The sequence below is a fragment of the Pogoniulus pusillus genome, chromosome 42 (assembly GCF_015220805.1).
Source record: "Pogoniulus pusillus isolate bPogPus1 chromosome 42, bPogPus1.pri, whole genome shotgun sequence".
NCBI classification, from domain to species: Eukaryota; Metazoa; Chordata; class Aves; order Piciformes; family Lybiidae; genus Pogoniulus; species Pogoniulus pusillus.
Genome location: NC_087305.1, coordinates 968,512 through 993,373, shown reverse-complemented (window position 1 = coordinate 993,373; position 24,862 = coordinate 968,512). Strand labels below are relative to the sequence as shown.

General features: G+C 58.4%; 2 protein-coding genes across 2 annotated transcripts; one reads left to right on the top strand and one right to left on the bottom strand.

Moving 5' to 3' along the window:
- Positions 1-2,201: 2,201 nt before the first annotated feature.
- Positions 2,202-18,301, top strand: ASH2L (ASH2 like, histone lysine methyltransferase complex subunit). The gene is made up of 16 exons (XM_064175531.1): positions 2,202-2,321; positions 2,911-2,980; positions 3,792-3,937; positions 5,758-5,846; positions 6,641-6,735; positions 6,859-6,954; positions 7,532-7,627; positions 7,807-7,882; positions 10,391-10,484; positions 10,908-11,125; positions 13,259-13,426; positions 14,531-14,724; positions 15,463-15,555; positions 16,496-16,594; positions 16,852-16,911; positions 17,668-18,301. The coding sequence occupies exons 2-16, from the start codon at positions 2,924-2,926 to the stop codon at positions 17,773-17,775; spliced, it is 1,689 nt and encodes a 562-aa protein (XP_064031601.1). The 5' UTR covers positions 2,202-2,321; positions 2,911-2,923; the 3' UTR covers positions 17,776-18,301.
- On the bottom strand, positions 17,829-24,687 carry STAR (steroidogenic acute regulatory protein). Its single transcript, XM_064175541.1, has 7 exons — positions 24,491-24,687; positions 23,243-23,356; positions 22,787-22,914; positions 22,208-22,366; positions 21,170-21,354; positions 19,191-19,284; positions 17,829-19,107 (listed from the first exon to the last, which is right to left on the bottom strand). Exons 1-7 carry the CDS (start codon positions 24,552-24,554, stop codon positions 19,000-19,002), a joined length of 852 nt encoding a protein of 283 aa, XP_064031611.1. The 5' UTR covers positions 24,555-24,687; the 3' UTR covers positions 17,829-18,999.
- Positions 24,688-24,862: the final 175 nt, after the last annotated feature.

Below are 24,862 nucleotides of genomic sequence, written 5' to 3'. Positions count from 1 at the left end.
GCCTTTCGTGTCACAGAGCGGCGAACGCAGCCGCGGGGACACATGGCCAGGCGTTACCCCGGCACAGCTGTCCCCAGACCCCCGAGGTGTGAGGAGCCTAGCAGGGAGGTCACCCACCTCCACCAGCCCTCCCAGCAAGAGCGCAGGCTGGTGAGGTGCTGCTCCTCCCTCGGGGGGGGAAAGGAGCTCACTCCCCCCGCAGGATCCCCTGCCACAGGGTTGCCATCAGAGGGGAGCCCAAGGGAGGTGCTGCTGGCACCCTCCGGCCCCGCTGGGCGCTGGACTCCCAGGCTTTGGCAGTGACCCCGCGGTGAAGCCGGGTGACACCACGCTGAAGCAGTGACGTCCTGGCCCAACACGGCGGCGTTTGGGCTCCCGAGCGCAACTTCTGGTCACTTCTCCTCCCACGGAAGATACCTAATGCTGCAACAGTCCGTGGGTGTGCCAGGAACAGCTTCCAGCCCTGCATATACAGCGTTACTTGACGAGACAGGGAACAGCTCGGCGAATTGATGAGGGCTGCCCGAAAGCTCGCAGCACCAAGAGCCTTTATCAGGTACCAGAGTGCAGGAGAAACGCCCGGAGGCTGAACGGGGCAGCGGCAGGCGATGCACAGAGGCTACAGCCCAGCACATGAAGCAGGACTCCTCCACCTTCATTTCCTTTCCCATCTCGTCTTCTCACCTGAAGAACGTTGCCGCCTGCCTGCTCAGCACAGCCTCTGTATGCGCAGGGGGTTCCCACTCCTGCTGCCCTGCAGGGTGCCCACCCTGCCAGGACCGTGCTCTTTCCTCGAGGTCCTTCATTCCTCCTGCAGTAGCAATGAGGAAGTCATAACTCAGGAGACCAAGAACAAAACCTGGTCCGGGGGATGCGACCTTGCAGTGATCATCTGCAACGGTTTGTGCCTTCTCCCGGGTAAATGCTTCTGACAGAAGAGCTGAGGATCACTTTCTCCACCTGCACTGCTGGTTCCAGTACCTTCCACACAGTGCCAGGTAAGAGCACATCCATGGACACGTCACAGCTTCTGCACTACCCAATGCAGGGCCGAGGTTGTCCGAAGGAACCTGTTCATGCATCTCCACCCTAAAAAACAACCCCAAAAATTGCTTTTCAGCTTTATTGATTTCCAGTTTGCCTTTTGGGCACTCCCAGCAAAATATTCCACTGCTGCTGAGAGTCACTTTCACAGCCTCGTTAGTGACATTTGCCTTGTGGAGACACAAACGTTTACAGCACTGAGGAACAGGATTCTGCTGCTGAGCCTACACTGCAGTGATGTGCTCCAAGTTCATACCTTTTCATTGCCACCTTTTGGTGTTCTTGGGGAACTCGGAATGGAGATGACCACGGGAGCTGTGATTTTGTTACCTCCTTTTGGGTTTCTCCTTCCTTCTTTAAAAGGTGGATGACTTCATGTGCTGTTTAGTTACCCAGAGAGCATGGAGCATCTGCTTGTCTGTGCCAAGGACGGAGTAACTCCAGCTGAGCACCCAGGCACGACAGTCAATTGCACTGCATGGGCTGTAGGAAAGAGACCAACGGCTTGCATGGCTTCAGATGATGGGGGGGTGTGGAATAGATGAGCTATCGGGGGGGGGGAGTGTGGACTAGATGAGCTATCAGAGTCCCTCCCAGCCCCTAACCCTCTGTGATTCTCTGATGTCCTGATCAAGCTGTGAGACACTATGGTCGAGCAGGGTGGTGCCACGGCCAAGCAGAGCGGTGTCATGGCCAATCAGGGTGATGTCTTAGTTGAGCAGGATGACGTCATGGCTGAGCAAGGTGAGGTCACGGCCGAGCAGGGTGACATCAATCACAGCTGAGCAGGGTGATGTCTTGGCTGAGCAGAGTGTCATCACCGCCGAGCAGGGTGAAGTCTTACCTGAGCAGGGTGATGTCATGGCCGAGCAGGGTGACGTCACGACCGCGCAGGGTGGCGCCGCCTGTCGTTGCCGGAGGTGGCCGGCAGGTGGCGCCGCCTGTCGTTGCCGGAGGTGGCCGGCAGGCGGCGCCGCCTGTCGTTGCCGGAGGTGGCCGGCAGGTGGCGCCTGTCGTTGCCGCAGGTGGCCGGCAGGTGGCGCCGTTCCGCCTCCCGCCCTCGCCTGGCGCCGCCGCCGTTTGAAGCGGGGAAGTCTCGCGAGACCTGCGCGGCTCCTCTCGCGAGAGCGGCGCCCGCGGGAGATGGCGGCGGCGGCGCCGGCTGCGGCCGTGCCCGGGGCCGTGGCTGCTGCGCCCGAGGGGGCCGAGCCGGCCCCGGATCCCCCCGCCGAGCCCCCGGCCCCGCCAGAATCGGCCGCTGCCGACACCGAGACCGGGTACGATCCGCCGCGCCCGCCGCTCCGCTCGCCGCGCAGGCCCGAGCTGCCCTCCGCATCCCTCTGCCATGGGAACCGGGCGGGGACCGGGCCGGGGGGGGCCGCAGCGCTCGCTCCCGGGAGGCCGTGTGGGGCTCTGGGGGGTCCTTCGGGCCTGTGTTGCCCGGGGGGGCTTAGCCCGTGCCGGACTGCTCCTAACCGGCCCCAGCTGCTGGGCCCAGGCTGCCGCAGGGCGCGCCGGGCCCTGGGTTTGCTCCCGGGGACCAGGCTGCTCCCGGGGACCAGGCTGTCCGCACCGGGACCAGGCTGCTCCCGGGGACCAGGCTGTCCGCACCGGGACCAGGCTGTCCGCACCGGGACCAGGCTGCTCCCGGGGACCAGGCTGTCCGCACCGGGACCAGGCTGTCCGCACCGGGACCAGGCTGCTCCCGGGGACCAGGCTGTCCGCACCGGGACCAGGCTGCTCGAGTCCATCGCAAATCTGGGCCCTGGGCTGCCCCAGCCCGCAGCAGGCTGCAGGGCCAGGCCGTGCCTGCTGTGGTCGCCCCGTGGCGAGGAGCCCTCTCACACACCGCTTCTGCTCTCGCAGGGGGGATGCTGCCATGGTCGATGTCACCACAGCCCTGGAGGCAGAGTCAGCCAACGGAAAGGATGCTCTGGTAGGTGGCTGGGGGCGGCTGGGGCCCCCTGGGAGAGCCCCAGCCTGCGGTGTGAGGGCAGGTGGAGAGCAGAGAGCAGCCAGTGCTGCCTGCAGCCCTTTGGTCAGGCTGCTACCTGCCTGCTGGGCGTCAGGACTGGTTGGTCCCTGCGGCAGAGCTGCCCTTGTGGTGGGTCCTGGGAGCTGGGGATTGTGGGCTGGGAAACTCCCTCCTCTTGTGACCCACTGCAGGCAGAGGCTGAGACACGTCTGTGAGGTAGCAGCTCACCATCCTGCTTGCCCTCTGCCATTCATTTTACCCTTTGCCCATAGGGTTGTTGATGGACTCATGTCCTTGCACAGCTGCCAGGGAGAGAAAGGTGAAAGCCAGCCCTGGGAGCAGTGTGCTGCAGGCAGAGGGCAGGCTTGGAGGAGGTGAAGTCCTCCTGTTTAACAAAGAGGTGCCTGGCAGTGCCTGAGGGGTTAGCAGACACTCTCAGGCTTGCAGGATTCCTGAGGCAGGGGTCAGAGGAAGACACAGGAGGTGAGGAGGTTTGAAAGGCAAACTCTGAGCACGTTGCTGTGGTTCAGATGAGGAGGAGTTTGCATCCTCAGTTCCAGTTTTATTTCTCTGAAGAGTTAGTTTGGAAGTGAGATCCTTACCCATCTGATCTGTGTCCCAGGTCAGGCTGTGTGCTGGAAGGGAGGGGGAAAAAACCAAACTTGCTTCCCTCTGAATTCTCCTGCCTCAACAGGTTGCTGCTCAGAATCTCTTCCCTGGCTGATTCAGTCTTTAATCCAGCCCAGGTTTGCTGCTCTGCTCTGCTTTGTAGGAAGCTGCTGGGGACAGCTCAGAGGTGCTGGAGGCTCAGGCAGGCTCCGTGGACGAGGAGAACGGGAGGCAGCTTGGAGAGATCGAGCTGCAGTGTGGGATCTGCACCAAGTGGTTCACAGCAGACACCTTTGGCATCGACACCACGTGGGTAGCTCTGCTGGGCTCTGGGCTTCCCCCGGGGCTGGGGAAGGGCAGGCTGGTGGAGAGTGTGAATTCCCCAGGAGCAGGAGCTGGAGTCGGTCTGGAGAGGAGAAGGCTCCAAGGAGACCTTATTGTGGCCTTCCAGGGTCTGAAGGGGGCTGCAAGGGAGCTGGGGAGGGACTGTTTAGGCTGTCAGGGAGTGACAGGACTGAGGGGAATGGAACAGAGCTGGAAATGAGGAGATTCAGGCTGGAGGTTAGGAAGAAGTTGTTCAGCAGGAGGGTGCTGAGAGCCTGGCAGGGGTTGCCCAGGGAGGTGGTGGAAGCCTCATCCCTGGAGGTGTTTCAGGCCAGACTGGATGAGGCTGTGGGCAGCTTGCACTGGTGTGAGGTGTCCCTGCCCATGGCAGGGGGGTTGGAGCTGGATGGTCCCTGTGGTCCCTTCGAACTCTGACTGATTCTATGAACTCATCTTCACCACATGCAGTTGAGAAAGTCACTCTTCCAGGTCAATAAATCAGTCCAAAGTGAGGTGTCCCTGCCCATGGCAGGGGGGTTGGAGCTGTCTTTAGCCACTGGAGTGATCTGTCAAGGTCCCTTCCAGCCCCTAACATGCTGTGGCTGAGTGGTTGTGAGGTGTTGTGCGAACAGCAGCAGCTGAAGCCAGAGCAGCAGGAGGTGTTTATGGTTGTACATTTCAGCGTGAAAACATCTTTGTCCAGACCTGGCACTGCCAGAGCTGCCCCCTGGGGGGGCTGTGAATGGGCTTTGGGGTTTGACTTGCAGTTGGTGTGAACAGAAAAGGAAATGTTCTGTGTAGTGAAGAGGAAATTTAGCTCTGTGTAGGAGCTGGATGGGAAATGATTTGAGATCTGTGAGCAGAAGAACTCTTCTTTTGTTGTGTTTTGTCTCTGAAAATGCTTTGGGCTTCAGTTCAAGGTGGACTGGCTCAGATGGAGTTCCTTGTCCAGGGCTCCTGGGTTGTTTGCTCTGGTGTTGCTGTGTGAATTTCAGGGCCTTGCTCAAACGAATTGGCCTGCTGATAGATTTCTCCAGAGCTCTGTGGCTTTTCATGGTGTCCATGGTGCACTTCCTTGGGTGAAAATGCCATGGAACCCCTCTGGGGAGAGGGAAAGGATTGATTTATTGACCTGGAAGAGTGACTTTCTCAACTGCATGTGGTGAAGATGAGTTCATAGAATCAGTCAGGGTTGGAAGGGACCACAAGGACCATCCAGTTCTAACCCCCCTGCCATGGGCAGGGACACCTCACACCAGAGCAGGCTGTGCAGAGCCTCAGCCAGCCTGGCCTGAAACACCTCCAGCCATGGGGCCCCAACCACCTCCCTGGGCAACCCCTGCCAGGCTCTCACCACTCTCCTGCTCAACAACTTCCTCCTCACCTCCAGCCTCACTCTCCCCACCTCCAGCTCTGTTCCATCCCCCCCACTCCTGCCACTCCCTCACAGCCTCAAAAGTCCCTCCCCAGTTTTTTTGTAGCCCCCTTCAGATCCTGGCAGGCCACAAGAAGGTCCTCTGGGAGCCTCCTCTGCTCCAGCCTGCACAGCCCCAACTCTTTCAGGCTGTGCTCACAGCAGAGCTGCTGCAGCCTCTGAGCATCCTCCTGGCCCTGCTCTGGACACTCTTCAGCATCTCCACAGCCCTCTTGTCCCAGGGGCTCCAGAGCTGGATGCAGGACTCCAGGTGGAGTCTGAGCAGAGCAGAGGGGGGAGGAGTTCCTTTCTGAACCTGTTTCTGTTCCTTTCTGAACCCGATGCAGTGAGGTGCACAGCAACCCTCACACATCTCTCTGCTCTGTTCCAGCTCCTGCCTGCCCTTCATGACCAACTACAGCTTCCACTGCAACGTTTGCCACCACAGTGGGAACACCTACTTCCTGCGCAAGCAAGCGAGTGAGCGCCCAGGCACCGCCCCGGGGGCAGGGCAGCGCAGTCCCGGGGGCTCCATCTTCATCTCCACATCGAGGGGAGGGTTCTGTGGGGAAAAAGAAATGGTTTGGTGTTTGGCTGCCTTTGCTGATGTGGTGAAGATCTTGTGTGTAGTGGGGGCTGCTGGGCTGGGCCAGGACTTGTGAGGCTTTAGTTCCAGCTCTGCTGTCCCCAGCAGCAGGAGGGCACAGAGCTGCTGGGGGAGGCCAGAGGAGGCCACAAAGGTGCTGCCAGGGCTGCAGCAGCTCTGCTGTGAGCACAGGCTGAGGGAGCTGGGGGAGGTGCAGCCTGCAGGGGAGAAGGCTCCAGGAGCAGCTCAGAGCTGCTGCCAGAGCCTGAAGGGAGCCTGCAGGAAGGCTGCAGAGAGACTTCTGCTGAGGGAGCCTGAGCCAGGCCAAGGGCAATGGTTTGGAGCTGAGGCAGAAACTGCTGAGTGTGAGGGTGGTGAGAGCCTGGCACAGGCTGCCCAGGGAGGCTGTGGATGGCTCCTCCCTGGGAGTGTTCAAGGCCAGGTTGGGTGAGGCCTTGAGCAGCTGAGTGTAGCTGAGAGTTGTCCCTGCCCAGGGCAGGAGGGGGATGGAGCAGATGAGCTCTGAGCTCCCTTCCAGCTGAGCCCTTCTGTGACTCCCAACTTGCGCTGGGTTGTGAGGGGCCCTCAGAGGTCATCTTGTGCACTCTCAGGCAGTGTGGGAGCTGTCTTTAGCCCGTGTGGGTGTAGGCTGGGCCCTGCCCTAGCCCCTCTCTGGCTTTGTTTGCAGACCTGAAGGAGATGTGCCTCAGTGCTCTGGCCAACCTGACCTGGCAGTCGCGGACGCAGGACGAGCACCCCAGAACCATGTTCTCGAAAGATAAGGTCTGGCTCCTACCAAAACCCATCCCTGCCTGGCCTGAGCTCTGGCTTGGGCCAGGAGCAAGCTCAGACAAAGACTTCCAGACCCAGCCTGTTCAGACTCCAGCTGGTTTTGTTTCACTGCAGGACATTATCCCCTTCATTGACAAGTACTGGGAGTGTATGACCACGAGACAGAGGCCTGGGAAGATGACCTGGCCCAACAACATTGTCAAAACCATGGTGAGTGTGTGGGGAGTGGAACTCCTGGGGCTCTGCTGCAGGGAGGCTCATGGACTCTGGGAACGGTTCAGGTTGGAACAGACACCAAAGATCATCCAATTCCAACCCCCTGCCATGGGCAGGGACACCTCCCTCCAGCACAGCTTGTTTAAGGCCTCATCCAGCCTGGACTTGAGCACCTCCAGGTTGGGGACAGCCACAGCCTCCCTGGACAATCTGTGCCAATGCCTCCCCCCTGCCACTGCCAAGAATTTCTTCCTAATCTCCACTCTCAGTCTCTCCTCTCCCAGCTCAGAGCCATTGTCCCTCACCCTGTCACTCCCAGCCCTTGTCAGAAGCCCCTCCCCAGCTCTCCTGCAGCTCCCCTTCTCCTGGGCAGCTGCTCTAATGCCTCTCTGGAGCCTTCTTCCCACGGAGGTGTTCAAGGCCAGGCTGTGACATGGTGCAGCTGTGACATTAACATGTGCTGAGGTCTGGTGAGGCTTCTGATGCTTATGCAGCTGCCATCAGTGTTACAAATGTGAATGAGCTTGGCCTGGCCTTTCCCTGCCTGCCTTAAACCTCTCCTCTGCTTTAGTGTAAGGAGAGAGATGTGTTCTTGGTGAAGGAGCATCCAGACCCAGGGAGTAAAGACCCAGAAGAAGACTACCCCAAGTTTGGACTCGTAGACCAAGTATGTAACTGGAGCTGGAGGGAGGGGCTGCAGGGGAAGGGGAGCTTGGCCAGGAGGCAGGGCAAGGCTGTGCTGTGCCAAATGATGCCCTGGAGCACAGCAGAGCTCCTGCTCGGCCTTGGGGGAGCTTTGACCATGCCCACGTCGCAGATTTGGGTTCTCTTTGTGGTCTCTTTCAGGACCTTGCCAACATTGGCCCTGCCTATGACAACCAGAAGCAGAACAGCACCGTGTCCACCAGTGGGAACTTAAATGGCAAGTGCTGGAAGGGCTGGGACTGGGCTGTGTGTTCCCAGCCCTGCTTCCTGTGCACAACACAGCCAGGCAGCCTCACTGGCCCTTGCTGCTGAGAGAGGTTCACTTTGCCTCCTCGGGAGCCTTCTTGGGGGCCAGCTCCAGGGAGCTGCTTTCAGGAGAGTTCTGCTTGGCAGTTTTCTTCCATGATGGTTTTGATTTACCTGCTGTTGTTGTTCCCTGTTCTCCTCCCTCTGAAACTGCTTGGGGGTAGTTTGCTGTATTCCTTCTAATCACTGCCTAGAGTTCACCTCTGGTCCCTTTGGGGGCTGCCAGCTGTGCTGCCAGCTGTGCCAGGCTCACTGGGATGGCTCTGGTAGTCTTCCTGCAGTGCCATTAGCTGAGAGGAGGTTCTTTGTGCTAAAACTCCTCCAAGAGTTCCACAGACTCAAGAGAGGATTCTGCTCTTTGACTCTGCTCTGCTGAGACCTCACCTCCAGTCCTGCCTCCAGCTCTGTTGTCCTCAGTGGAAGAAGGGCACAGAGATGGTGGAGTGAGCCCAGAGGTCACAAAGGTGACCCAAGGGCTGGAGCACCTCTGAGGACAGGCTGAGGGAGCTGTGGGTGTGCAGTCTGGAGGAGAGAAGGCTCCAGGAGCATCTTAAGAGTTTCCTCCCAGTAGGATCCTGCAGGAAGGCTGCAGAGAGACTTCTGCTGAGGGGGTCTAGAGACAGTCCAAGGGGGAATGGTTTGAAGCTGAGGCAGAGCAGGGTTAGAGCAGAGCTGGGAAGAAGTTCTGCAGTGTGAGGGTGGTGAGAGTCTGGCACAGGCTGCCCAGGGGGGCTGTGGATGGCTCCTCCCTGGGAGTGCTCAAGGCCAGGTTGAATGAGGCCTTGAGCAGCTGAGAGTTGTCCCTGGGCATGGTGGGGAGGGAGAGTTGGAATAAATGATCTCTAAAGTCCCTTCCAGCCTGAGCCAATCTGTGGCTCTATGAAGTGGTTCCCCCTCAGGAGGTGTTTGGGGCTCTTTAAAGCAGGGCTGTAGCCCTCTGAGGCTGCACTGTCTGCATTCCATGCACAGGTTGCTTTGGAGTCACCTGCTGGCAGGTTGCTGAATGTGTGGTGCCACTTCTGTTCTCACAGGTGGAGCCTCTCTGGGAGGTGAACATTTAACCTTTCAGCTTCCAAACCTTAAGTATTCATTGTTTGCCAAGCTTCTGCTTGTTTATTTACTGCTCTGTTCCCTTAGAAGCTAAAGTCAATTAGAACTCAGAAGCCTGCCCTGATGTGATGATTGCAGTGACACAAACCAGCACCCCCTACACCCTGGTCTTTAGTCTTCAGCAATCAGAAGCTTCTCCTCACCATATTCTGCCTCCCTTGACTGGTTTCCAAGTTGTTCTTTTTTTTGCCCTGGAGTTGAGTTTTGTTTGCTGTGACCTGATCTTGGTGTAGCTTCACATCTTAATCCCTAAAGTGCCCTGGCTCTGGGCTTGTTTAGGCAAAGGAATGACTGCAAACTGGCAGAGCTCAGAGGTTCAGCTGCAGTCCTCTGGGGTGGGGGGGTGTGCAGAATGTGGTCTGCCCCAGTGTCTTGAGGCCCTTCCAGTGGTGCTTTAGAAAGCTGCCTGTGGCTGTAGTTCTGCCCCAGGCTGTGCTTTGGGAAGGTGTTTATCTGCAGTGCCCAACCATTCTGCAGTTGGAGCTCCTTGTGAATCAGCAAGGAGCTCTTCTGACAAGGGTGGCAAAGTGCAGCTGCAGCTGAATGGATTGGATGGGGCCTTGAGCAGCCTGGGCTGGGAGGAGATGTCCCTGCCTGTGGCAGGGGGGGTTGGAGCTGGATGATCTTTGAGGTCCCTTCCAACCCAACCCATTTCATCATTCTCCTGCCCTTTGGTGGTATTTGGTATGAGCCTTTTCCTCCCCTGGGGTTTTCTGAGTGCTCTCCAGTCCTGGCCCTGACTTTGGTGATAACACCTCAGCTGCTGCTCCTCTTCCCTCTCCTCCAGTGTGTCTTATCTTCTAGATGAACACTGCAGTGCTTCTTGGTGTCAGTGTTCCTCTCAATGTGTCCCTGGGATGGTGACATGCATAAAATCTGCCTCAGTGTGGCTTTAGGGTTGGATTTTTCTCTGGTGCTTCTGCAGAGGTGGATTTGAACTGGGACTGGAATCTCCATAAAAGTAAAGGGCAATTGTCCTGCTTTTGAGGTGGGTCTTAATGCTGCTGGATGGAGATCTTTTGGGTGGCAGAAAGGATTCTTAATTCCCACCTGAGAAGCTGGAACTGAGCTCGTTTTGTGGATAAATCTGCCCTAACTTCCACTCTGAGTGGAGCTGGTCCAGAAGTGGGCTGGGAGCTGCGCCAGAGTTCTGCGTCCTGCTGGGCTTTGTTCACCTTTGGTTCTGGAACCTGAGCTCAGGAACTGCTTTGAATTTGGCTGCTTCTGGCCCTTTGTTTGTGGAGATTCCATGCTCAGGAGCTCTCTCTGCCCCTCAGCTCTTTCACACACTCTGCTCTCTGTGTCCCAGGGGGAATCACTGCAGGAGGCAGCGGCAAGGGTCGGGGAGCGAAGCGCAAGCAGCAAGATGGAGGCACCACAGGGACAGCCAAGAAAACCAGGAGGTGAGAGGGAAGCTGAGGTGGTGAACAGGTTGCCCAGGGAGGCTGTGGATGTCACCTCCCTGGAGGTGTCCAAGACCAAGTTGGATGGGGCCTTGAGCAACCTGGGCTAGTGGGAGGTGTCCCTGCACATGGCAGGGGGGCTGGAACTGGATGATCCTTGAGGTCCCTTCCAGCCCAGCCCATCCTGTGAGCTCTGGAGAACTACACTGTAGCTCTGTGAGGCTGTTGGGAGGTCCCATGCTGGAAGTGCCTTGGAGCTGGTGGCTTTGCACTCAAACGTGTGCTGGTCTCACACAGCCTCTTGGCAGCAGAGGCAGTGCACAGGCTGAGTACCACAGGTGCTGCTCTGAGAGCTCATCCTGCTTTGCCCTGAGTGCTGTGCAGCCACCACGAGGTGCCAAGCTGCAGCTTTGTGTTTTGCAGTGACCCCTTGTTCTCTGCTCAGCGTTTGCCCCCCCATGGCTACCCTCTGGAGCACCCCTTCAACAAGGATGGCTACCGCTACATCCTGGCCGAGCCCGACCCGCACGCGCCTGACCCCGAGAAGCTGGAGCTGGACTGCTGGGCAGGGAAGCCCATTCCTGGGGACCTCTACAGAGCCTGCCTGTATGAACGAGTCCTCCTGGCCCTGCATGACAGAGGTACAGAGCTCCCTGACTGTCTGCCAGCCTCTGGGCAGCTCTGCTCCTGTGGCACCACCTTCTGTGGTCATAGAATCATAGAGTCAGCCAGGTTGGAAGAGACCTCCAAGCTCATCCAGTCCAACCTAGCACCCAGCCCTATCCAGTCAACCAGACCATGGCACTAAGTGCCCCAGCCAGGCTTTGCTTCAACACCTCCAGGCACGGTGCCTCCACCACCTCCCTGGGCAGCCCATTCCAATGCCAATCACTCTCTGCCAATAACTTCCTCCTAATATCCAGCCTAGACCTGCCCTGGCACAGCTTGAGGCTGTGTCCCCTTGTTCTGTTGCTGGTTGCCTGGCAGAAGAGACCAACCCCACCTGGCTACAATGTCCCTTCAGGTAGTTGTAGACAGCAATGAGGTCACCCCTGAGCCTCCTCTTCTCCAGGCTAAACAACCCCAGCTCCCTCATCCTCTCCTCACAGTGTTTGTGTTCCAGGCCTCTCACCAGCTTTGTTGCCCTTCTCTGGACACCTTCCAGCACCTCAACATCTCTCTTGAATTGAGGGGCCCAGAACTGGACACAGCACTCAAGGTGTGGTCTGAGCAGTGCTGAGCACAGGGACAGAAGAACCTCCCTTGTCCTGCTGGCCACACTGCTCCTGATGCAGCCCAGGATGCCATTGGCTCTCGGCCACCTGGGCACACTGCTGGCTCAGCTTCAGCCTACAACACCTCATTATTGGGTATTGACTGTCCCTGGACTCAGGGGCAGTGAGGGTGGGAAAGCCCCTTAAGGTCATCCACTCCCAGCAGTCTCTAACTCTGCCAGGGCTGGGCTAAACCACCTCAGAACCACAGCACCATGCAGGCTGGCAGAGCCCCTCAGGATCACCAAGCCCACCCTAGGACCCTACTCTATGAGAGTCACCTTAAACCATAGCCCCAAGCACCACATCCAGACACCCCCAGGCTGGGTGACTCCAGCACCATTCCAGTCCTTGACCACTCTCTCCAGGAAAACCTTTTCCCTAATGTCCAATCTAAACCTCCCCAGGCTCAGCCTGAGGCCATTCCCCCCTGTTCTGCCTGCAGTTCCCTGTGAGCAGAGCCCAGCAGCAGCCTCTGCACAATGTCCCTTCAGGCAGCTGCAGACATCCATGGCCCTCAGCACCGCAGCAATGCAGCTTCTAAACACTCCAGGAGCGAGGATTCAGCCACCTCCCTTGGGAGCCTGTGCCAGGCTCTGGCAACCCTTCTGGGGGAGAAATTGCTCCTCATGCCCAACCTAAACCTCTCCTGGTGCAACTTGAGCCTAATTTCCCTCGTCATAGAATCATAGAATGGTCTATGGAAGGCACCTCAAGGACCATCCAGCTCCAACCCTCTGCCATAGGCAGGGACACCTCCCACTAGAACAGGTTGCTCAAGGCCTCATCCAACCTGGCCTTAAACACCTCCAGGGAGGGAGCAGCCACAACCTCCCTGGGCAACCTGTACCAGTGTCTCACCACCCTCATTGTAAAGAACTTCTTCCTAACATCCAGTTTCAATCTCCCCTCTGCCACTTAAAACCCATTCCTCCTCCTCCTGCTGTCATTCCCAGTCCTTGTCAATAGTCCCTCCCCAGCCCTCCTGGAGCCCCCTTCAGATCCTGGAAGGCCACTCCAAGCTCTCCTCGAATCCTTCTCTTCTCCAGACTGAAGAGCCCCAACTCTCTCAGCCTGTCCTCACAGCAGAGGTGCTGCAGCCCTCTGAGCATCTTCGTGGTCTTCCTCTGGCCTCCCTCCAACAGTTCTATGTCCCTCTTGTGCTGGAGGCTCCAGAACTCTACACCGTGCTCCAGGTGGGGTCTGATGATGGCAGAGTAAATCATCCTGTCACTCCTTCCTTGGAGGAAGAACCCAACCCCCACCTGGCCCCAGCCTCAGGGACCTGCAGAGGGCAACGAGGTCTCCCCTCAAGCCTCCTCTTCTGCAGCTTGCCCACCCCCAGCTCCCTCAGCTGCTCCCAGCAGCCCTGCTGGGTCCTGTAGTCGCTGTAAGAGGTGCAGGCAGGAAAGCCAAATGTGGTCACCTGCCTTTGGGCATCCAGCACACATCAGCACTCGCCCAGGAGCTGCTGCCATCCTCTCCTCTCCTGTCTGGCAGCCCCTCAGCTGAAGATCTCTGACGACAGGCTGACTGTGGTGGGGGAGAAGGGCTACTCCATGGTGCGAGCCTCGCACGGCGTGAGGAAGGGAGCCTGGTACTTCGAAATCTCCATGGATGAGATGCCTCCAGACACAGCTGCCAGGCTGGGCTGGTCACAGCCACTAGGTAATGACATTGGCAGACATTCTGTGTGGATCCTTTTGTGCTGTTCAAGGCTGAGCGCTGCTCAATGCTGCACTCACAGAGTTGTGGCATGGGTTGGGTTGGAAGGGACTTTCGAGGCCATCCAGTGCCAACCTCCTCCTGCTGTGGGCAGGGACATCTCCCACCAGCACAGCTTGCTCAAGGCCTCATCCAGCCTGACCTTGAACACCTTCAGGGAGGTTGTGCCAGTGTCTCACCACCCTCAACCTGTGCCAGTGTCTCACCACCCTCAACCTGTGCCAGTGTCTCACCACCCTCGACCTGTGCCAGTCTTTCACCACCCTCACTCTCAACAATTTCTCCCTCTTCTCCACTCTCAATCTCCTCTCTCCCAGCTCAAAGCCATTGTCCCTCCTCCCAGCCTTTGTTAAAAGCCCCTCCCCAGCTCTGCTTTCCTGGAAGGCTGCTGTGAGGTCTCCCTGAAGCCTTCTCTTCTCCAGGCTGAACAGCCCCAACAATCTTAGCCTGTCCCAGTTGGGCTCCAGCCCTCTAATCATCTTGGTGGCTTCCTCTGGACCCTCTCCAGCAGGTCACAGAACCACAGAACTAACCAGGCTGGAAAAGAGCTCTGAGATCATCGAGTCCAACCTATCACCTAACACCATCTAATTAACTAACCCTGGCACTGAGTGCCTCATGCAGCCTCCTCTTCAACACCTCCAGGCACAGCCACTCCACCACCTCCCTGGGCAGCCCATTCCAGTGCCAATCACTCTCTCTGACAACAACTTCCTCCTAACATTCAGCCTGACCCTGTCCTGGTACAGCTTCAGCCTGGGTCTCCATTCTTCTGGCCCTGGCTGCCTGGCAGCAGAGCCCAACCCCACCTGGCTACAGCCTCCCTGCAGGCAGCAATGAGCTCTGCCCTGAGCCTTCTCTGCTGCAGGCTGCACCCCCCCAGCTCCCTCAGCCTCGTGGTGGGGGCTCCAGAACTGGACTCATTTCTCCACTGTGGTTGTAGTAGTTGGGAGTTGTGGTTTGTGACCATTGCAAACCCTGGAGTGGGGCACCTGAAGGTGCTCCTGCTGCACTTGCACCTTCTCCAAGGAATGTTTGTGCCCACAGGGAACCTCCAGGCACCCCTGGGCTACGACAAGTTCAGCTACTCCTGGCGCAGCAAGAAGGGAACCAAGTTCCACCAGTCCATAGGGAAGCATTACTCCTCTGGCTATGGCCAGGGGGATGTGCTGGGCTTCTACATCAGCCTGCCTGAGGACACTGAGACAGCCAAGTCACTGCCTGACACCTACAAAGATAAGGTGAGGTGTGGGCTTCACCACTGGGTTAGCGTTTGCTAGGTGCAGGAGTGGAATCCAGACTGCCCCCAAGTGAGTGCTCCTGGCTGGAAGGTTTGGAGTGGAGAGCTCCAGAGGGGTGATCTCTAGAAAGCAAACTCCTCACAGCCACCCAGAGGTTCTGCAAGGGGATCCTCAAGAGGGGAATCTAATTAATGTCTGTAACTATCTGAGGGCTGGGGGTCAGGAGGAGGGGACAGGCTCTGCTCACTGCTCCCTGGCACAGGACAAGCAGCAGTGGATGGAAGCTGCAGCACAGGAGGTTCCAGCTCAGCACAAGGGCAACTTCTTGCCTGGAAGGGTCCCAGAGCCTGGCACAGGCTGCCCAGAGAGGTTGTGGAGTCTCCTTGTGTGGAGCCTTCCCAGGCCTGTCTGGATGTGTTGCTGTGTGCCCTGAGCTAGCCTGCATGGTCCTGCAGGGGGGTTGGTCTGGGTGAGCTCTTTGGGTCCCTTCCAACCCCTGACTCCTGTGAGCCTGTGAACTCCATGGCCTGCTGAAGGAGCTTGCCTACATCTCTCAGCTCCTCTGTTCCCCTCCTGGAGGTCTGTGACTCCCTTCTCCTGGGTGCCCTGCCCCAGCAGGGAGGCCTGGGCCCAGCCAGGCTCCTGTAGCTCTGCTGCTCTGTGAGGTGCCTCAAGGGCTCCATTTTTCTGGCTTGCTTCTGAGGTGTAGTGAAAGGGTTTTTGTTTGTGCTCTGTCAGGCTCTGATCAAATTCAAAAGCTACCTGTACTTCGAGGAGAAGGACTTTGTGGACAAAGCAGAGAAGAGCCTAAAGCAGGCACCTGGAAGCCAGGTAAGGTCAGCACTGGGAGGTGGAGGGCCCAGGACTTGAGGAGAGGAGAGAGCCTGACTTGTATCCAGGGAGCAGAACATGAGGTGGATCATGAGGCCTTCATCACAACCAAAAAGAGGTTTATCAGAGTTGGGTTTGAAGTTCTCCATGGCACAGCAATGTGTCCTTGTGGCCAAGGTCAGTGGTGTCTTGGGATGCATGAGCAGGAGTGTGGCCAGCAGGGCAAGGGAGGGTCTCCTGCCCCTCTGCTCTGCTCTGGTGAGGCCACAGCTGGAGTATTGTGTCCAGCTCTGGGCTGCCCAGTTCAAGAGGGACAGAGATGTACTAGAGAGTGTCCAGTGGAGGCTGTGAGGATGATGAAGGGACTGGGACAGCTGTCTGAGGAGGAAAGGCTGAGAGGCCTGGAGAAGGCTGAGAGGAGGTGTTATGAGTGTTCATCAATACCTGGAGGGTAGGGGTCAGGACGAAGGGGCCAAGCACTTCTCACTGGTGCTGCAGTGGTGACAGGAGAAGGGGCAGTGGGCACAAACTGAGCTCAGGAGCTTCCACCTCAACATGAAGAGAAACTTCTCTGGTGTGAGGCTGCTGGAGGCCTGGAGCAGGCTGCCCAGAGAAGCTGTGGAGGCTCCTTCTCTGGAGACATTCAAGACCTAGCTGGATGCATTCCTGTGTGCCCTGCCCTGGTGATGCTGCTTTGGCAGGGGGGTTGGACTGGATGATCTCTGGAGGTCCCTTCCAGCCCCCTGACCCTCTGTGATTCCATGGGAGCAATGATAAGGATGAACTCAGCAAAGCAGCTGTACCCTGCAGTGCTGCCACTGCAGTGGCTGGCCCCAGCTGAAGGGAGGGCAGAGTGCAGGTTCAGCTGCTTCTTAAGGGTCAGTTCAGAGCTGGGCAGGGCAGCAGCACAGCAAACCCTCCTCTTCCTCTGCCTTTGCAGATCATATTCTTCAAGAACGGTGCCAGCCAAGGGGTTGCCTTTCAGGACATCTTTGAAGGAGTTTATTTTCCTGCCATTTCTCTGTACAAAGGCTGCACAGTAAGTGCTGTGGCTGTGAAAGAGGCCTCCTGAGGCCCTGCTAAGGTTTAGCAACTCGAGAGTGTGGGCACCCAGGGTGGGTGTCAGGAGGGAAAGTGGAAGTGTTTTAATGGAGGGACTCTATCAAACCACCAGCCAGGGGTGGCTGCTGTGGCCTTGCACTGGGTGCAGATGGGCTGAGGTTTAGGAGGGGGTGAGGACTGAAGGCCAGAGCAGCTGGCCTGGTTTTGGGGGTTGATGACCAATGTTTTCCACAGGTTTCTATAAACTTTGGGCCATATTTCAAGTTCCCACCCAGAGACATCACCTACCGCCCGGTGAGTAACGGCAGCCTCTGTCACCTCGCAGTGAGGACTGGACAGGGGGGCTGAGAGCTGGGTGTGGTGATGGGAGTTGATTTAGACCAAGCCTGTGGTCTGTCCTCCTCGGGCTTTGTGCTTGGAGAGTGTCACCAGGAGGGTTGTGGTTAATGTTTAAGACCAAACAGCCTAACAGCTCACTCGGTTTTGACTCGCTAGGTGCTGGTTCCTCCTCCCCCCACCCCAACTAACACTTTCAGGAGGCAAACAGCCCTGGAATGCTGCCCTCACTCCAAGGACGTTGTGGTCCTGGGGCAGATCCAGGGAAGGGCAATGAAGTTGGTAAAGGGTCTGGTGAGGAGCAGCTGAGGGAACTGAGGTTGTTCAGCCTGGAGAAGAGGAGACTGAGGAGAGACTTCAGTCCCTACAACTCCCTGAACAGAAGGTTGGAGCCAGGTGGGGGTTGGTCTCCTCTACCTAGTAGCAAGTGACAGGACAAGAGGAAACAGCCTCAAACCAGAGGTTTAGGTTGGATAGCAGAAGAAAATAGCCACTGGCACAGGCTGCCCAGGGAGGTGGCTCAATCCCCATCCCTGGAGGTGGTTGAAAGCCACAGAGATGTGGTGCTGAGGGCCATGGCTTAGCCCCAGCCTTGGTAGCAAACTGGATACTCCTAAAGGGTCTCATCCAGCCTGCACCATTCAGTGGTGTACAGCAAGGGCTGGTCCCTCTTTGCCCTGCCCCTCAGCTCCCTGTGCTTCCTTCCCTGGCCAGATGAGTGACATGGGCTGGGGTGCAGTGGTGGAGCACACGCTGGCAGATGTGCTGTACCACGTGGAGACCGAAGTCGACGGCCGCCGGAGCCCGCCCTGGGAGCCGTAGGGACGCGGCGCTGGGAGCCACGACACAGCCAGAGCAGCAGGCAGAGCAGCAGGCAGAGCAGCAGGCAGGCCAGGGGCTTTATTGCAGAGCAGCTGGCAGCACTCAGCACCCAGCCAGGGCAGGCCTGGGCTTTGCAAACCTGCTCCACCCCTCTGCTGGAGGCTGAGCGGGAGCAGTTCCCGTGAGCGTTGTGCGAGGTTTGGGCAGCTCTCGGTGCCTTCAGTCACTGCCCCAGCTGAAGAAGCCCAACTCCTGCTGAGCTCCTGTCTCCTGTGCTCAGCTCCTGTCTCCTGTGCCATGCTGGCCTTGTTACAGGCAGTGGTTGGGTGAGAGCAGGCAGCAGCTGGACCTGTCTGCTGTGGGACACTTGCAGGAGCAACACCACCCCCACCTGCTCAGCTCTTGGGCCAGCTTCCAGCCAGGCTGCACGTAGCAGTGACACTCAGCTGCTGGCCAAACTCTTGGGTTTTTATTGCCCCACAAACTGGAAACCAGTTGAAAAATAAAAGGCTTTAAACTCTTTTAACTTTTGAGGGTTTGGAATTTTTTGTGTCTTCTTGTTAGGAATGAGCTTTGAGAGTCCCAGGTAGCGACGGGAGAGGTCTGCTCCTGCTCGCTGCGCTGGCAGCTCAGGCAGGGCCTCCTGCAGGGGTTCAGCCTTGAACTAATAAATAGTTATTAATAATTGGACACTTTGTGTGTGCCTGTACAGGAACAATAAATTAGAGCTGCTTCAAGGAGGGGGGAGGAGGGAATAACATCTTCAGCTAAGTGTTTTGGGGGAAGGAGGGGACTAAAATTGGAGCCTAAGTCCTGTGTTTGCCCCCACCAAGCACGTCCAGGCCCCTCCTGCCTCTCTGCTCAGGTGTCTGGGACCTCCCTAGGAACTAATTAGCCACAGCCTTTAACAGCAGAGACCACTAATTAAAGCTTTCCTTTCTTTGGCTGGTGAGGGAGGGAGCAGTGTGCTCAAGTGAGGAGAGTTCAGGACTTGCCTCAGCTTTTGGGTGCTGCGTTTGCAGGAGGAGCAGCTGCTGGCCCTGCCCTCCTCCCTCCCGAGTGAGGCTCAGTAGCCAAAGCTTTCTTTGTTGAAGGTCTGCGTTAATTAGTGGCATCTACTCCTCCGGGGCTTGGCTAATTAGCACAGGCTGGGGCCGACTTGCCCCGTTACATGAGTCCCTACCCTGCACCCTGAGCCGAGCAGGGCAGGATGGGTGCCTGCGGTCAGCAGCTCACTGCCGCCGCCCGCGCCAGGCGCTTCCGAAGGTGGTTGGCGAAGTCGACCTGCGTCTGGGAGAGGACCTGGTTGATGATGGTCTTGGGCAGCCAGCCCTGGAGAGAAAGCAGGGACGGCCTCTCAGTGGGACGTGCGCCACATGCAGCCCCAGTTTTGTGCTCGAAGCTCTGGAGCTTACCTTCAGGTCGATGCTGAGGAGCCAGGTCAGCTTGGTCTGCGCCGGGCGGCCGGGCAGCGGGCGCAGGATCATGCAGGTGGGGCCGTTCTCGGCTCTAGGGGGCAGGAGGAGGGGTTGGGAAACAGCTGATGGGTACAGGTTGGAATAGAGGGCAAATGGTTGCAAACTGGAGCCCAGGAGGTTCCACCTCACCAGGAGGGAAAGCAGCTTTACTGGTAGGGGTGCTGGAACCCTGGAGCAGGCTGCCCAGAGAGGTGAAGTGTCCTTCTCTGGAGGCTCTCAAGAGCCATCTGGATGTGTTCCTGTGTGCCCTGCCCTCGGTGATGCTGCTTTGGCAGGGGGGTTGGGCTCGATGAGCTCCAGAGGCCCCTTCCAGCCCATACCAGTCTGGTGCTATCTGGTTTAGCCTCAAAAAGCAGAGCTGTGCTTGGTGAATTTGGGTTTCTTTGTGGAGTCAGATAATTGGGTTGGAGAAGCTCTCTGCAGTCATCCAGTCCAACATCAGCCCAGCCCCACCATGGCCACCAAACCACCACCCCAAGTGCCATGGCCACAGGTTCTCTTGAGCACCTCCAGGGCTGGTGACTGCACCACCTCCCTGGGCAGCCTGTGCCTGTCCCTAACCACTCTTGCAGCAAAGAAAATGTTCCTCATCTCCAACCTAACCCTGCCCTGGCACAATTCCAGGCCCTTTGCTCTTGTCACTAGTGGGAAGAGACCAATCTCCACCTTACTGCAACCTCCTTTCAGGGAGCTGTAGAGAGCAGTGAGTTCTCCCCCCTCAGCCTCCTCCTCGCCACACTGCACATCTCCAGCTCCCTCAGCTGCTCCTCCCAGCCCTGTTCTCCAGACTCTTCACCAGCTTCATTGCTCTTCTCTGGACCTGCTCCAGCTCCTCAATATCTTCCTAGAAGTGAGGGACCCCAAACTGAACCCAGTCCTCAAGGTGTGGCCTGCCCAGTGCCCAGCACAGGGGGACACTCACTGCCCTACTCCTGCTGCCCTGAGTCAAACCCAGGCACATTGAGCACACCCCAACAGGCTGCAGTGCAGCTCTGACCTCACTTCCAGCCGCTGGGAGTGCCCACAGAATCAATCACAGCAACAGGCAGGTTGGCAAAGCCTCTCAGGACCCCCAAGCCCAACCTACAGCCCTACTCTGTGAGATTCATAGAATGGTTTAGGTTGGAAAGGACCTCAAAGCTCAGCCAGTGCCAACTCCCTGCCATAGGCAGGGACACCTCTGCGAGAACAGGTTGCTCAGGGCCACATCCAACCTGGTCCTAAGCACCTCCAGGGAGGCTGTGGAGCACAGAAGCACTGAATATGATCAAAGATCCCATTCTGTGCTTCTGTGCTCCACAACCTCCCTGGGCAACCTGTGCCAGTTTCTCACCACCCTCACTGCAAACGACTTCCTCACATCCAGTTTCAACCTCCCCTGTGCCACTTCAAACCCATTCCTCCTCCTCCTCCTGCCATTCCCAGAGCTTGTCAATAGTCCCTCCCCAGCCCTCCTGCAGCCCCCTTCAGATTCACCTTTTAAACCACATCCCCAAGCACCACATCCAAACCACTCTGAACACCCCCAGGCTGGGTGACTCCAGCACCTCCCTGGGCAGCTCATTCCAGTCCCTGACCATTCTCTCCAGGAAAACCTTTTCCCTGATGTCCAATCTAAACCTCCCCAGGCTCAGCCTGAGGCCATTCCCCCCTCTTCTGCCTGCAGTTCCCTGTGAGCAGAGCCCAGCAGCAGCCTCTGCACAATGTCCCTTCAGGCAGCTGCAGACAGCAGTGAGCTCTGCCCTCAGCCTCCTCTTCCTCACATTGCCCATCCCCAGCTCCCTCAGTCTCTCCTCATCAGGTTTATTCCCCAGGCCCTTCCCCAGCTTTGTTGCCCTCCTCCGGCCCTGCCGCAGCCCCTGCACAGCTCTCCTGCGGTGCAGTGCTGCAGCAGGGGCGGCAGGGGCGGTTGGTACCTGACGAAGCCATCCTGCTGCGGCATGGCTCGGTGCGTGGTGGCCATGCCAGCCAGCACGCAGCTGGAGCCGCGCCGCCGGGAGCAGCGCACGCTGACGAAGTCCCGCGGCCCCACGATGTTCCCGGGGGCAGCAGCTGCCTTCTCGTGGGTGATGACTGTGTCCTTCCCGATCTTCTGGAGGATCTGGGCAGTTGGAGAAGAAAAACGTCAGTTGGAAGTGTGCTGGGCTGCAGCAGGAGCAGTGTGGGCACAGGGCAAGGGAGGGGATTCTGCCCCTTGGCTCTGCTCTCCTCAGACCCCACCTGGAGCACTGTGAGCAGTTCTGCAGCCCTCAGCACAAGCAGCACATGGAAGTGTTGGAGCCAGCCCAGAGGAGGCCACCAAGATGCTGAGAGGGCTGCAGCAGCTCTGCTCTGAGCACAGGCTGAGAGAGTTGGGGCTGTGCAGCCTGCAGAGGAGAAGGCTTCCAGGAGAGCTTGGAGTGGCCTGGCAGGAGCTGAAGGGAGCTGCAGGAGGGCTGGGGAGGGAATATGGACAAGGTCTGGGAATGGCAGGAGGAGGAATGGGCATGAATTGGTAGAGGGGAGATTGAAACTGGATATTAGGAAGAAGTTCTTTGCAGTGAGTTTGGTGAGAGATTGGCACAGGTTGCCCAGGGAGGTGGTGGAGTGCCCATCCCTGGAGGTGCTGAGGAGAGGAGGCTGCATGAGGCACTTAGTGCCCAGGTTTGTTTCATTACAAGGGTTAGCTGATAGGTTGATGTGACAACCTTAGAGGTCTTTTCTGAGCTCCTTACTTCTGTGATTCTGAGGTGGAGTCCCCATCCCTGTGTTCAGAAACTGAGCTGGGCCATGGCTGGTGGCCACTGAGTGGATGTGGTACTTGGGCCATGGCTGGTGGCCACAGGGGTGTTGGATGCAGGTTGGACTTGATCCCAGAGGGCGTTTCCAGCTGTACTGATTCTGTGGTGCCCCTGGCAGTGCCACGTGTGTGGGCTGCTGGCTGAGCCAGCTCTGCTGTCTGCTCTGCTTCCTACCTTGACTTCTTGGACGCTGGGGTTCCAGTCTCCCATCTGCTCCATCCTGTCCACCAGCTCGCTGTAGACCGTGTCCAGGGGCTGGTCCACCACCACCTCCAGCCGGAAGACCTTGCCCACGTCTGGCAGCACCTTGCTCAGCACTTTGTCTCCGTTACGCTGGGGAGGGAATCACAGAGTGCCAGGGGCTGGGAGGGACCTCCAGAGCTCAGCCAGCCCAACCCCTGCAGAGCAGCAGCACCCAGAGCAGAGCACACAGCAACACATCCAGGCAGGCTTTGGATATCTGCAGAGAGGGAGACTCCACAGCCCCCCTGGGCAGCCTGTGCCAGGGCTCTGGCACCCTCCCAGGGCACAAATTCCTCCTCCTCTTTCCATGGAGCTTCCTCTGCCTCAGCTTGCACCATTGCCCCTGTGCTGTCAGTGGGCATCACTGGGCAGAGCTGGCTCCAGCCTCCTGGCACTCACCTGCACAGCTTTACAAACACTGATGAGGTCACCTCTCATCAGGAAGCAGAATGAGCACCACAGACATTTGCAGGGGGACAACAGCAGCCTGCTGCAGGGCAGGGCACCTACCACCTCGGTCTCTGTCTTCCAGCCACCCTGGTCCTCCAGGATCCTGAGTGACTTCTGAAGGGCTTCCTCTCCTTGCTTGATGTAAGACATTTCCATCTCACTGAAGGGCTTCTCCTCCAGCCTTGAGCCTGCAGAGCCACAGCAAAGCAGGAATGAGCACGGGAACCAGAGGAGCTTTAGCTACATCAGATCCACCTCTCCATGTCCAGGGGCTGGGGAAGCCATGGAAGAGTGTGAGCTGGAAAAGACCTTAAAGATCATTTCGTTCCAAGCCCTCTGCCACGGGCAGGGACATCCTCCACTAGACCAGGCTGCCGAAGTCAGCTCAGTTCCCATTCCTCCCCCGCAGGTCGTTCAGCCGAAGCGCAGCTGCCCACAAGCAGGTTCTCCTCCCGCGCCCTGCTCCGTGCTGGCACCACGCAGCAAAGGGCGAACCTCCGCCTGCCGGTCACTTACTGAGCAGGGAGCTCCTCCTGCGGACCTGGTTGATCCAGGCGCCGGGTCCGGGGCTGCGGCAGGCGAACTTGCTCAGCTCCTGGCTGATGGTGACCGCCGCTTGTCTGCGCAGCCCTGCGAGCAGAGACATCATCAGGCACCGGCTGCGGGCACTGCCCTGCTCTGTCTCTTCCTCCAGAGCAAACGGAAGGCTTTGGAATTGTCTCTGAGTCACAGAATTAAGCAGGTTGGAAAAGACCTCCGAGATCATCGAGTCCAACCTATCGCCTTACACCTTCTAATTAACTAACCCATGGCACTAAGTGCCTCATGCAGCCTGCTCTTAAACACCCCCAGGGCTGGGGACTCCACCACCTCCCTGGGCAGCCCATTCCAGTGCCAATCACTCTCTCTGCCAAGAACTTCCTCCTAACACCCAGCCTGACCCTGCCCTGGCACAGCTTCAGGCTGTGTCCCCTCGTTCTGTCCCTGGGTACCTGGCAGCAGAGCCCAACCCCACCTGGCTCCAGCCTCCCTTCAGGGAGCTGTAGAGAGCAATGAGGTCTGCCCTGAGCCTCCTCTTCTCCATCCTCACTGATCCCTCCAGGCACAGGGGGCAGCTGAATGCCACAGCACAGCCCCAGGATGGGAGAAGTGCTGCATAGGTTGGAAGTGACCTTAAAATCGTCCAGAGCCAACTTCCTGCCATGGGCAGGGACACTTCCTACCAGCACAGCTTGCTCAAGGCCTCATCCAACCTGGCCTTGAACACCTCCAGGCTGGGGGCAGCCACAGCCCCCCTGGGCAACCTGTGCCAGTCTCTCCCCACCCTCACTCTCAAGAATTTCTTCCTCCTCTCCACTCTCCATCTCCCCTCTCCCAGCTCAAAGTCATTGTCCCTCAGCCTGGCACTCCCAGCCCTTGTCAAAAGTCCCTCCCCAGCTCTCCTGGAGCACCTTCAGGTACTGGCAGGCAGCTCTGAGGTCTCCCTGCAGCCCTCTCCAGGCTGAACAACCCCAACCCTCCCAGCCTGTCCCCGTAGCGGAGGTCCTCCAGCCCTCTGCTCATCTCTGTGGCCTCCTCTGGACCCTCTCAAGCAGCTCCATGCCCTTCTTGCGCTGGGGGGCTCCAGGACTGGATGCAGAGCTCCAGGTGGAGCCTCAGCAGAGCAGAGCAGAGCAGAGCAGATGGGCAGAATCCCTTCCCTCATCCCAGAGCCTCCTCCTGTGCCCTGCCAGCCCACGGAGCAGAGGTCCCCCAGCCCCTCACCGGTCATGTTGCGCAGGTGCCTGTAGGAGATGGCGGCGCAGAGCTTGGAGGTGGCAGGCAGCATGGCCCCGGGGTGGCGCGGGCAGCGGCGGGCAGCGGCGGGCAGCGGCGGGCAGCGGCGGGCAGCGGCTGTGCGGGGACGGAGCCTTCCTCTGCCCCGGCTGCCCGAGCGCTCCGCCTTAAGTAGAGCTGCTGAAGGCTGCTGGCTTGTCAGCAGCGAGATAAGAGCTGTCACTCAGCGCCGGGCCCCCGAGGCCAAGGCCGCTGCCTGCTCCTTGCGCATCTGCCGCAGCCGCAGCCGTGGGCAGAGCGCTGCCTGCAGCCCCTGCGGCACCGCCGAGCGCCGCCGCCCTGCCGGGACCGCCGCGGGGC

Excerpts from the sequence above, each read along its gene's own strand:
- ASH2L (XM_064175531.1), top strand. The coding sequence starts at position 2,924 with ATGGTCGATGTCACCACAGCCCTGGAGGCAGAGTCAGCCAACGGAAAG. Across the intron at positions 6,736-6,858 it reads CCATGTTCTCGAAAGATAAG|GACATTATCCCCTTCATTGA; the intron begins GTCTGGCTCCTA and ends GTTTCACTGCAG. Across the intron at positions 15,556-16,495 it reads AGCAGGCACCTGGAAGCCAG|ATCATATTCTTCAAGAACGG; the intron begins GTAAGGTCAGCA and ends CTGCCTTTGCAG.
- STAR (XM_064175541.1), bottom strand. The coding sequence starts at position 24,554 with ATGCTGCCTGCCACCTCCAAGCTCTGCGCCGCCATCTCCTACAGGCAC. Across the intron at positions 22,915-23,242 it reads CAGGAGGAGCTCCCTGCTCA|GCTCAAGGCTGGAGGAGAAG; the intron begins GTAAGTGACCGG and ends GTGGCTCTGCAG. Across the intron at positions 21,355-22,207 it reads CCAGCGTCCAAGAAGTCAAG|ATCCTCCAGAAGATCGGGAA; the intron begins GTAGGAAGCAGA and ends CCAACTGCCCAG.